The following is a 13,690-nucleotide window of genomic DNA, read 5'->3' as shown; positions in this document are numbered from 1 at the left end:
TTGTTTATGATGGGAGAATCTGCGAGTTTCAGTCAGGATTCAGTCAGAAGGAACGCGCACTGAACAAAACTTTTCGCTTCAGTGATGACTATCTCAATGGAAACGTGTCGATTGATTATAATGCTCAACGCTGCAAAACGAAATTTGAAGGAAATGCTGCAGTCGGATGGATCGAACGAACGTGAAGTAATGTAGATTGTTTAACCAATATTATCACTTAAATATATTTTATTATATACATTTTTTTAAATACATTTCCATGACTTTTCCACAACTTTCTGGGTTTATTTATTTTTCCAAAACCTTTCCAGGTTTTTCATGACCGTACGAACCATAATTTTACTCACTGGTCAGTCTTGTGATGTTGACCAGCATCTGACCACCAGTGCACACTTGGCTTTCTACTGTGCTGCGGACAGTGAACCCCAACCCACCCTCCCCCCTCCATTTTTTTTATTACTGATCTGCATGATTCACGTGGGTCATGATTTTAGCCTGGTATAACCAGAATTCCGGATTAATCCGAAAGAATCACATCCCTGGATATTTTGTTTAGTTGTTTGTTCAGAATCGTGGGAGATTCATGATCTATGTTTGAAACTAAAAAATGTATCCAGAATCGTGCAGCTCTAATACACCTTATGATGGACAAACAAACACAACACAAAACATGTAGCATTATTCTGATACTTATCAGGAAAGCCAACATTTGCTAATCCTGCAAGAAGCTGCAGTGTTGAATCTAAATGTTGGGAGCACATCAAGTCGGACTTACCTGATCAAGCATGCAAACGCTCTCAAGCTCATCCTTTTGAAAGCATGGGTTCAAATGTTAACAGTCGTATATTAATAAACTGTGCAAAGAGCTGGTGATCAGACCTCAATTTGGATGCCTTCAAATGGCTGAAATGCCTGTACTAATTATTTCCAAGTCTCACAATAAATATTCTTAAAAACTTGTAATTTTATTTAAGTATGATGTGCCAGAGCGTATGGTATGGGAGATTTTAGCTTTACCTTGACCTGTCTGACAACGACGGCCACTCTCAAATGAGAAGAGATTTGAATCGTAGCCATAGCGACGCAGGCACAGGTAAGGCCACTTGACAGCATCACATTTCCGTGTGCGTAGGACCAGCTCATCCTCCGTCAGCTCCATGATTCCTGCTCCCAGCTCATTCCCGTCATCATCCACATTCACCACCTGAACACACCCAACCAAACCAAACTCAACACAACCAAATGGACTCAGCAAACAAACAAAGCCAACCCACCACAAGCAAGATCATTATAATGTAATGCAATTATGCTGAAAGATACTGACCTTAAATTTACTCTGGTGATTGTCAGGGATTGATTCTTTATCTGGACAGCTAAAACAGCTTCCCATGGCTTCTTCAGACCATTTGATACCTAAAGCACAACACAAAATTTAGCAGTGTACAACTGGCCTGAAGCACAAATCAATTTTGACAGTAAAAGGGAAAACAGGAAATGTGGATTGTTACTAATCTGCATGGTGCTATTAATTTGTTCTTCAAGTCCTGTGGATTGGCTTGATAGGCACAGTTTTCATCTACGTGTTTATGCATTTCTGATTGAAACGTGAAGTTGGGATGGGACATATCAAAGAACTCATCCATTTTTTAAAATGGCCAATAGGAGGAGTGTGCGATATGTTCATCTGTTAAACATTTTTTAACCCCCTGAGGTCGGCTATCGCGCCGGCGCGATAGGCTCGTTTTTTTTCGTATGAGTGCAAAAAATAAAAAATATTAATTTTTATCTTATATGCTTGTGTTATACATCAATCGATCCTGTTTAGTGTGTTTTTTTTTTGTGTATGCTCATAATAAAAACAAAGTGTTATGCTTTTCGCCAAATAAAGAAAAATAAACATGATGCGAGTTCTGCCTACTCTCCGTCAGTGAAGTCAATTCTGAAACGCGTCCGAAAATGAACTGTAACTCAGCGAATACTCAGTCAAACAGGCATACAGTCACACAGGCATGAAGCTTGAATTATCTTCTTTCAAATGAAGTAATTTTTATAAAAAACAAATATTCACAGTTTATATAATATGTATGTAAAGAGAGAGATGTCAGTCGTTCTCATCTCAGCTAATTAAGTTTTAATGTGACTCCGCCTACGGAGACCGCGCTATTCAAACGCAAATGTGAGGCGATCCATACAAACCTGTGAAACGCCCACATCCGCTGGATAAGGCCGGTGAAACACTGGATGCGTGGCGTAAGCGTCTCAGCTGCGTGGCGTGTCCGTTTTTATTTCGGCTCCCATCCATGTTAACAGTTTAGAGTTTGCATACTGCCTGTGTGAGACGCGCGTCTCAGGCGCGGCACGAGCCGCGTGGAAAACGCGTGCATTCTAGAAATAGAACCGACGCCTATTTTTCACGCGACACGCAAGCGTCTTGGAAGCGTTTCCATGCAAAATTGAATAGGAAAATCTGTTTATTTGTCATTTTGACACGAATACATATTAATAAATGTCCTTTTGATGTTTAAAAGTGTCTAGGTTTTGACATAAATGCAAATATAAATGTAATTTTACAAAATATGATCGATTTTCAAATACTGCTGTATTGAATGAACAGCTTTTAGCAAACTCTATTGCTATACTGAGATGAGGAATAGGCTATATACTGTATGTGTTTTGTCAAAAATAAAGTCATCAACTAACTAATGAATCCTTTACTTTGAAATACGTATGATAAAATGTATACTTTAGTTTTGAAAGACGTTGACTAGTTTTGAAAAGATTATAAAGTATGTATGTGCATGCATATATATATGTGTGTGTGTATGAAGAGTTCAGATGCAAAAGCCTCTAAATGCCATCTGAAATTTTCTCCTAGAATGATCATTTTTATGAAGCTTGTATATTTAAGTTAGCTATAGGTGACACGTCACCTGAATGAATGGCTCATTAAGTATGCAGGGACGTAGTCTCACCAGGTGTGAACTACTACATATGCATGATGCTGTTGGAGCGTTTACGCCCCATCCGCATATTGGCTTTCCAAACTAAAAGTGTTTCACAAAACTAAAATCAATGTATCGTTTTTTTGTGAATGATTAGGCAGGATGATTTTCATATCATTTTGAAGAAAAAACACTAGGCGATGAAATCCATTAGTCAAAAGTCTTATTGCCACATATTTAGTATGTGTTTTGTGGCCTTATTTCAGAAACTTTAGTTTTTAGTTTTTTCAATAACCACGCATAAACATTATTCTCTCAAAAATGCAGACATGTACATTCTTGTTGCTCACATATTATGGTAGCCCTGTTTGTGCTAAATAGTGTGTAATTTTTTTTTGCCATTAATATGTTTATAAGCAACTGAAAAAAGCACAAATGTCAGGGCATGTCAGAACATCTCAAGGACCCCAAAAACACCCCAGACCCCAGAGGGTTAAATGATCTCACTCAGTTTCCTCACTCAAAGTATTTATGTTTTTACAATTTATAGAATTATGTGTTGATTCATATTTATATTGTTAGGAATATACAAAAATGTAAAAGCGCACAACTCTAGATGATGGCATGAAGTCATTTTGTTGCAATAGCTTACACACAGTACAAGAAAGCTTGATTTCAAACTTTGAATTGAATTTATAAAAATATAAACTATAAATAAAATATGAACTAATTACAAGCAATAGCACATATCCATATAGCACAATCCATATAAATAAAGAAACAAATGAAATAAACAGTGCTGTAAGTTTTTCAGGTACAGAAATACTACAGAAAATGAATAAAGAAATCAAATATAAAATAACACTGGAATACTCTATAAATAAATACAGATTAATCCTTACAATTAAAGTTGAAAAAGTTACTCAGTCAAGACCAGAGAGTGATTTTCTCTGTGTTCTAAATTCACTGTAAACCATGGCTTCACGGGCTTATTGCTTTTATAAAACGGTTATTTCACATACCTGGCAAGCTTTCAAAAAATAAAATATAGGCTAATGCTATTGATAAAAAATATAATTCTTCCGCCAAGCAGTATAGTTCTTCAGAAGCAGAAAGGTTGCTTTATTAATGTAATGATGTGTATGCTTGTGATTAATTTACAACGACTTAGAATGTGGCTCAACCAATTATAATTAACCAATCCGTTTTATAATAACTCAATTCGGTACTTGCAAGCTGTTAGAGACGGCTCTGAGTGTGTGAACGAGGGCACAGAAAACTGCATTTATTTTGCAAGTGTATACATTCTTATCATTATTTTCACATTATCCACATATTTTATGGGGGAAAAGTTTTTTGCAGCGGTATAAAAGCCCTTCTGTTATCATTAATTTAAAGGTTATTGTGAATGATAATAATAATAACCGTGTAATGCTGTGAAACCGTGATATTTTCTGAGTTATCGTACTGTAATAAATCACATACAGTTGCAATAATAGTGACCAGTATATTGGACCCAACAGTAATGTCAGATCACACGGATGATCTACCATTATAATTATATTGCTTTATCTGTTAAACCTAGTTTAATATTTCCTAAGCTGTTACGCAAGCATAGCAGTGGGCATTTAAAGGAAATATGACCCTAAAACTAAGTGTTTAAAACAGAAGGGCAAACACAGAGCAGACAATGACCAATTTCTTTAAATTATGGATTATAAATTATGAAGCATGACCCCTTAAAAGAGTGAAATGACAGTTCTTACCCAGATCCAGCCACCAGGGTTCCTGGTTCATTCCCCAGCCCGAAGCAAACAGTCATTCTCTAAATGCAGAAAGGGTTTTCAGATGTGACAGCTGCGTCTGAAGCACTTCTGTAATGTTGAAAAAACAAATCAAATAAGAAACATTTTCATATGTACAGCACTCTTTACTGTATAGGGGCCAATTAACATTGCCACAACAACCTCCCTCAAACACAGTTGTTCGGTTTTGTTGGGTCAGTGTGTTCACTCTGCTTGTGTTTGTTGGGTCAATGTCACTGAAACTCTGTAAACTCGCGGGACACACTGAAGCCGGGGACACACTTAATAACTGTAAGGCCAATTATGAATGTAATTTGATAGGTATGACCGATCATGCCCAAACGCGCCGAGTCAGCGACAGTTGCATTCAGTCGGTTGTTCACAGTCGGTGATTAAAATCTGCTCCAGTCTTTGGAAACAGTCTGTAAGTGTGTTTCAGCTAGTTGTTAAGTGTGTTAAGTGTGCATTAACGACTAGCTGAATTCTAAGTTTTCTGTTTCCAATGACTGGAGCAGATTTTAAACACCGACTGTAAACACCGACTGAATGCAACTGTCTCTGACTCGGTGTTTGGGCATGATCAGTCATAAGTATCAAATTACATTCATAATCGGCCTTACAGTGGCTAAGCGTGTCCCCGGCTTTACACAGACAAGCCGCGCACTCTAATGGTGCTCGCTATGTCCCGCCTCTCCCGCTATTAGTGCTCTATACAAATAAGAATAAACCATCTATAATGCTTTGAATAATCATACTTCTAAAACTAAATGTGACATGGTGATTTGAATGATGTTTTTGAATTTACATTTTTGGGTGAATTATACCTTGTAAATACAGTAAACTGAGCCATGGGCAAAACTATTAAGTGGACCTGTCATATAAATGGCTTCCAGTATGAATGAAACAGACATGTGTAAAGCGCTTAGTAATGCTCACTCCATCCAATTCAGGGTAAAAAAATAGGAAAAGTAATCCTTCTCTCCAAACTAAGAAATGTATATGACAATCCATATGTTTTTCTCCAATGTGCAGGTTTTTCCCACCACATTGGATGCATAAGAGGCTCATATTTCATATTTAAGACAGAGTCATTCTTGATTTTGAATACCTCCAGACAATAATTAAGAAATTATTCTGATTTTTATAATTATTTATATAATATTTTATAATAAATCCTTAGACCTTTCTAATGATTTATAGTAATAGGCTGCCTGGATGTCAGGTAACCATGCAGTATTTCATCAAATAATTTTCTGTGAAATATATATATTATTATTATAATGTTATATTTATAGATTACCTTAGATTACTAAACTGTGTGTACAGAACAGGATTAAGCACTAAAGGTGAACTGGCAACTGAATTTAGCTGAGTGTGTATGTAGCCTTTAAGTTGTGAGAACAAGCATCTGGCAGGAGGTAGAGGTGAGCTTTCTTAATAGAAAAAAATGGTTTAGAAAATGAAGCATTCCTGACATATTTTCATAAAGAAATTCACTTCTCACATGCACGCATTTGATACCATGATATTAAAACTCATTCTAAAAAAAATATATATCTTTATATGAATAAAAAAAAAATCTTTAAAAAATAAAAATCTTTTGCCGCGCCTTTGATCTTTATGACCTAAAACTTTAGAAATTGAGGGAAAACACAGCATTCTAACTTAGATTGTTTTTACAGATACTTGTTTAACCTTCACAATTACAAACTGCAAAACATTTTAGAGTAAATAGACTTATAACTAATGTCATTAATTTAGATGTCTGTCTGCCTTGCTGCTGATCGATTGCTCCCGTCTGCCTTGCTGCTGGTTTGCGTCTGTAAGCTCTGTATAGCTTTCTGTTTTGAATCTCTATTTACTATCATTCCTTTTTGTTTATATTGCTAAATATAACTTACTCATCAACATATATTAGATATAGTCTATTATTACACGGCTCTGTGGAATACTCGATTCTGATCGGTGAATCGCGCCATCAAGCGGTAAGTTTTTCCCAGATAACAGCCGCTGAAAACAGAAACGCAGGCTCATCCGGGTCACTGAAGTCAGCAGTGCTACGCCTGCTAGGAGCGTTTTTTCTTCGTGGAAGTTTTGTATTTGGTGAGCTAATAAAGTATTAAAACTCAGTCGAATCAATATTTGGTGTACAGTTATTTAATTATGCTATCCAGTATCGTGGACTCGCTCTCTTATTTCATACAAACGCAGCTTCAGTGGTATGACTGTATACCGTATCTCTTAAATGTCTGTCTAGTTTGAACTTGCCGCGCTAGCAATTGCTCTCCGCGGAAGCTTTGCGTTTAAAGACTTAATAAAATATTTCAACTCAGATCAATATTTCGTGTCTAATTAATTATTTACTTATTAAGACCTGATTAAGACCCCAACGCGAACCTCATCACCCTGTCAGGGGTTATTTTGAGAGAACCACCGGCTGGATGTACATTATCCCTTACATATTGCCTATCACATTAATCTGACATAGCTAGCTTTTATCTAAATCATTATCGCTAGCACAACACGCAAGTATCTTGCTAGCTTGTTAACCTGCCATCTGTGTTTACCATCTTTTTTTTTTTTCGCGCACGCTCGTGCTTTTACGAGTCTATCAAACAACTGTGGTAAGTAGGATCAGTCAACAAACATGGTGAGTAATGTCTTCTCCTGTTAATGTCACTTGCACTTCGTGTCACATGTATAGCATAGCCTTCTCTGTCAGTACTGGCAGAGAAGATTTCAGAACTACAGACACACATCCAAAATTTAATTGAGGATAGTAAGAATGCATGGACTTTAGATACTGCTTTGGATGCGACTAGCTTAGCGAGCCCCGTAGATTGTTGGGTTCCGGCTGTAGGCCGTGCAGCAGGGCAACTGGGTGACCGTGAGACGCTGTAGTCGCGGGACAAAACACCGTTCTTCCGTTCCGATTACCATAAGAAATAGATTCTCCCCACTCAGTGAAACACCCACTGAGAGTTCTGTTGAATGTGCCCTAGTTATTGGCGATTCTATTACACGGAATGTGAAAATAGAGACACCGTCCACCATAGTCACATGTTTGCCGGGAGCCAGAGCGCCTGACATCAAAGAAAATGTAAAAGTGCTGGCTAATGCTAATCGTAAATTCTCTAAGATTATTATTCACGTCGGCACTAATGATGTTCGACTTCATCTTTTAGGAGATCACTAAAATTAACGTTAAAGAGGTGTGTGAACTTGCAAGTACGATGCCCCCTTCCTGTTCGCCGGAGTGATGAGATATTTAGTAGATTGTCCTCACTCAATGGCTGGCTGTCTAAGTGGTGTGTCCACCATAGACAATTGGAAAAGTTTTTGGGGCAGACCTGACCTGTTGAAAAGAGATGGTAATCATCCCTCCTGGGATGGTCCTGCTCTTCTCTATAGTAATATGGCACATAATCTTAGAGCTCAAACATGACAAACTGGGGCTCAGGTCAGGAAGCAGACAGACTGGCTAAACCGACCGTCTGCTAGCTGTCTCACGTCACCAAGCTCGCTAAAACCAGACGATTACATGACTTTAAATGAGTCCACCCTGCAAGATTACTGTTATAAACATGAGCCTCGTCTGAAAGGCAAAGGGGGAGGTGTTGCTGTAACTTTTAGCAATATCTTCAGAATTACCGAGAAGTCTAGTTTCAAATATAATTCTTTTGAAGTGTTGGTGCTTAATGTAACACTATCTAATGTAAATGATAAATCACGTTGGAGACTTGTGCTGGCTACTGTATACGGGCCACCAGGACACCATACAGACTTTATCAAAGAATTTGCTGATTTTCTATCAGAGTTAGTACTGGCTGCAGATAAAGTCCTAATTGTTGGTGATTTTAATTATACATGTAGATAATGAAAAAGATCCATTGGGATCCTATTGGAGTTAGACAACACATGTCAGGAGTCAGGACCCAATCATTGTCATAATCATACTCTAGATCAAATATAATCACACGGAATCAATGTTGATGCCGTTGAAATTCTGCAGCAGAGTAATGACATCTCAGATCATTATCTAGTCTCGTGTAAACTTTATTTAGCCAAGGTTGGAAAGCCGACTCCGTGTTACAAATATGTTATCACTTCTGCCACTATTGCTTTATTTATAACATTCCTGATCAGTTTCATCTCCTCAGCATCCCAGATAGCTTAGAAGAACTCGATATTGAGTTTTAACTCTCACTTTTAACTCTCTCTTTTCCAGCAATTTAAACAGTTGCTCCTTTGCGCTTAAAGAAGATTAAAGAAAATAGTCCAACTAGGGATGGGACGATTACCGGTTTCATTATAAACCACGATAAAATGTACTGACGGTTAGTAATATCGTTTAAAATTTAATTATCATTAAAACCGTGTTTGATTATCGCGATTTTAGATCCTGTTCAGCCAGCAACAGTCTGAAGCAGGCGCAGGGGCAGCGCACAATGTTATTTTTTTTATTCAAGAAGGAATTGCGGAAGGCAGTGACCGTGCTCTGGAGATTTTTCAGCCTTTTAAAAGAACCAATTCTGAGGTGTGGTCATATTTTGGCTTTAACAAAAGTCCTGAGGGAAACTTAATCGAGGATGGTCACCCTGTCAGCAGAACATGCACAAGAAAAAGTCGCTGCAATAGGGGGAAACTTCAGATCTACCGAGTCGTCTTGTGTGATCATCACCGACTGTTGTATGTTATAGCGAACGGAAGGCAAGTTAACTTTGACCTCAATACCAAAACTACGTCTAGGAAATAATTGGGCATAAAATGTTGTTTTAAGTTGAACTATTTTATATCAAATCACTTAAAATAAACGTGAAGCTTCCGCAAAGAAAAGTTCGCAGCAAGTGGCTTAGCCAAAGACGAACGAACAAGTTCAAACAAGACTATTAAGAGTGACATTTAAGGGATAATAATTTATATTCATTATACACTTATTACACCGATTTTTTTTTTTACCACATAATTACAGGGACATTGAATTGAGATTAATGTTTTAAATCTTACCTGTTTATAAATCCATTATGTAGACTACAGCGTACAAAACAATCGTTCAGACAAGATGATCACAACAATATTATCAAACTCTGTAAACAATAAATCAACTCTGAATTAATTTTCAATACAATTAAAAACGGAGACGCAAGATGGCAAGTTGTATTTGAATGAAACGAGAGAGCGCCTCCATTGTGATACATGTTGTAACGTCGGTCTGTCAGAGAGTTTGAAGTCTGCCCTAGATGAAGAATACAAGACAGTGCAAATGAACTGGTAGTTCCACGAGACTTTTATAGATGTTTTCTCTCAGTTAGGCACACTCACATACATGTCGAAGAGCGAATGTTAAAAGGGAAAAGAAAACACTCTAAAACATGCTACAAATCAAAGTGGAAGTAAATACATTATAATAAAACAACGGTCAGCAGTAGAGCAGTCATCTTCCTCTTTGCGTGATCAATCTCACTCTTACTGTGCGTGCGCGCTCACATAAAAACAGCACGCATACAATAACGTATGCCATAGAAGAAGTTATCTTAAAGGCACATCCACATTCATGTCATGAACACTACTTAACACTAGGTGGCCGTTACAATGGATGTGCGCAGTGTTATAATGCGTTGCTATTATGCGACCGTCATTATAAGGAAGGAAATGCTTTAAAAAGTGCATAGAGCTGCTTGTTTTATTTGTTGTTTGTTGATTTTCAAATATAAAACTTGTTGAAATGTCTTCAGTGTGAGCATCAACTCTTTTTGAACACTTTCATCTCGTTTTAACAAAACCGTGATAATATTGATAATCGCGATAATTTTGGTCACTATAATCGTGATATTAAATTTTCATACCGTCCCATCCCTAAGTCCAACGCCATGGTACAATGAGCACACTCAAGGCACTTAAGAGAGAAGCCAGAAAAATGGAGTGTAACTGGAAGAAAACAAAGTTTTTTCGCATTTCATGGAAAGAGAGCACGATCGCGTACAGAGAGGCCTTAAAAGCTGCTAGCTCAGTTTATTTTTAAACCCTGTTAGAAGAAAATAAACAAAACCCTAGGTAGGATTTGAGACTTGACGACTAGATAGACTCATTTAAATTAATATAAAAAAATGATAGAATAAACTAGGGTGTATTTTCATTTTAACAATGCAACACACACTACACTGTACCGTTTTAAAGAAAGATTATGCCTTGTCCACACTATAAAGGGTGTGTTTTACACGGCACTATTTTAAACTGAAAACGGAAAACTTTTTATGCGTTTTGGCCATTTATTTACATGACAACGGTGACAAACACAAGCTTTTGAAAACAGGTTTCAAAGTGCAAACTTTTGAAAACGATGCCTTTACCTTCTCCATGTAAACGTTGCGACGTTTGTCTGTTATAGGACAACTGAATAAACGAGCAGACACTGATTAGCTATTTGATCGCCTAAATTAAAAAAAATACAATTAATATTTGTGTAGTGTTCAATGTTGTTATCTATAGAGATACGCGGATGGGGTATTATTTCATCCGCAACCGCATCACAAAACTCATCATCCGCACCAACGTTTTTTGACCAAATTTCAAAGCCGCACCCGCCCGCCATCCGCTGATTGTTCTGCGGTCTATGGACGATGCAATGCTCTGCTGATGCGAGCCGCAAGAAAGCCCTTGTCTGTTCTAGAAAGGATGCAGCAAAGATATTTAATGCTAATGTATTAGGCATAGGCCTACGCTGAGTTTCATTCATTTACGATGAGATGCGCTCTAGTTCACAATGCAATGCAATGCAAGTGAACGAAGCGCACCGGCGCCTCCATGTCACGGTTATTATATTGTCATTTGCTTTTTATTTATTAAATACATGCAATTGGTTGATGAAAAATTTATTAAAATTAAGATACAATTTGTACAAAACGAAATTCGCTTTAAAGAAAGGCTTTCTACAAAGTAAAACTTAATGAAGTGGTAAAAATCATGTCTGACGATTTACAAAACAAAATTTGCGTAGGTACTTGGCAAAGAATCAAATACAGTTGGAAACGACGTAGACCATTAATGACACAGACTGTTAACAATTGTTTTTAATTAGTGTTTAAACATTCTCTATGATAAAATTGTTTTGTAAAAAATATTTTAATAACACGGTTTTGACGGTTATACAGATCTAATGACGGTGTTCAAAAATAACCGTCGGTCTCACGGTTATACTAACCGTCACACCCCTAGTTTATACTGGTATTGTGCCTGTTGTGTGCTATTCACTTTCACACAGTTGCTAAAATATGTTACTTTGTACACTCTTCGTATAACAGTCTTGCAAAGATGACAGAAAATGTACTCGCATTTTCCTTAAACCTTACACACACATAAATGCACACATCTTAAACATTTTTTTTCCAAACTAAAGGTTTTAAATATATATTTTTAAGTTAAATGGTTTTTTTTTTTGTATGTATATGTAATGTATAATTAACCAATTTTTGTGGAGTCACACCACGTTACGTTGCAAACTAACCTTGCCTGAAGTTAGTTCATTATCTGATATTTTATTGACCCTGTCCCTGACACACAGACATGAGGGTCCACAGGGGCTCTCTATCATGACATATTGTCCTGTTTCTTTGTTTTTCTTTGGTCGCACCACATCAATTTTATTAGGCGGTCTGAGGTTTTCATTTACATATATGAATTTTATATAAAATATATAAAAATACAATATAAAAAAATGCAGTAAATACACATACTCCTTATATTAATAAGCAGCACACCGTTTACATTAGCAGGGATAGTTTCAATGCAGGGTTCAATTCAAATGTGTAACTCACTTAAACTCATCACGAAATATCTGAACATTTATCAACTGACAAGACTCAAAGTGAAAATAGAATAAAATACAAATTATTGTTACTCGATAAAATCACAATAAACCAAATAAAGTTTGTACTGGCACATTTTTGTTGTGTATTTCTTTTACATATTAATTTAATGCATGAATTCCACTGGATTAACGTAGCACAGCTAACATATACATCAGATAAGAGATTAGCTAGATAAACATATTCTATTAAATAGATGGGGAAAATACTTACGATAAGCTTGTGATCAATCAGGATGGGTACTTTTCATCGATTAATATTCCACATATTATCACAGGTTCATATGTTAACTTTATGAAGAGTAAGAATCATTAGCCAAACTAGCACAAGTCCGCCCGAGCGCCAAAATAATGTCCCCTCTTTCACTCAATAACCACACGTTAACTATATAAAGCACGTTTAACGGCCCGTCGTAGCGTATTCTGATGTAAAGTTAAAGTTCGCATTAAAGAGTAAAATCGGAGTAAGGGTTATTTGTTGGTTAATTTTGTTGCTATCTGGGGCCGCTGCAAAATAGTGTGTGCTAGCATTAGCATTTAGCTAGGGGACACTGCGCATGCGCGGGTGTAGGTCATTTTACGTGGGTTATTTTTTACAGTCTATGGTTGGAGGCTCAGCGCAGAATGGGTGGTCTAAAGTGTCGTAACAACAACAGTTTACAGTACCTAATCGGGTCTCCAATACAGAGTGCTACACCTAGCATTATTTGATGTTTCTTGAACGATGGACAGTTTTGGCCTTGTGGACTCAATAAACTCAATTAAAACACTTTATTAATCTTCACTAGTTTAATTTTAATAGGCTTTAATTTAAATTTAAATGTCCAACAGTGGATTAACTGTTACATACTATCACAGGGACATTTTTTCATTTTCTTGAAACAACAAATGTAATTTACACCATTAAAGTTCTATAGGCCTAAAGGCTGTATCTCGATAACATTCTGTGGTAAACAAAAAAAAAAAAATCATATGGCTCATTTGTCTTTGTAGCATTTTGTGTATCCTAAATGTAATGTAAATCAATAATAACTGATTATTGAGATAAGGGACAAAACATGTCCTACACATAAAAGCCC

General features: G+C 36.7%; 1 protein-coding gene across 1 annotated transcript in view; it reads right to left on the bottom strand.

The window, feature by feature from the left end:
* frs2b (fibroblast growth factor receptor substrate 2b) overlaps positions 1–13,166 on the bottom strand; it is a 34,823-nt gene extending 21,657 nt beyond the window's left edge. The window contains exons 1-4 of the mRNA XM_079859891.1: positions 12,826–13,166; positions 4,709–4,816; positions 1,325–1,413; positions 1,018–1,204 (exon numbers count right to left, since the gene is read on the bottom strand). Coding sequence (XP_079716017.1) covers positions 1,018–1,204; positions 1,325–1,413; positions 4,709–4,739 — 307 coding nt within the window. The 5' untranslated portion in view covers positions 4,740–4,816; positions 12,826–13,166. The remainder of the gene's footprint in view (positions 1–1,017; positions 1,205–1,324; positions 1,414–4,708; positions 4,817–12,825) is intronic.
* Positions 13,167–13,690: the final 524 nt, after the last annotated feature.

Source organism: Squalius cephalus, assembly GCF_949319135.1.
Source record: "Squalius cephalus genome assembly, chromosome: 23".
NCBI lineage: Eukaryota > Metazoa > Chordata > Actinopteri > Cypriniformes > Leuciscidae > Squalius > Squalius cephalus.
Note: the sequence above shows the minus strand (reverse complement) of the source record. Positions and strands in the feature narration are given on the sequence as shown.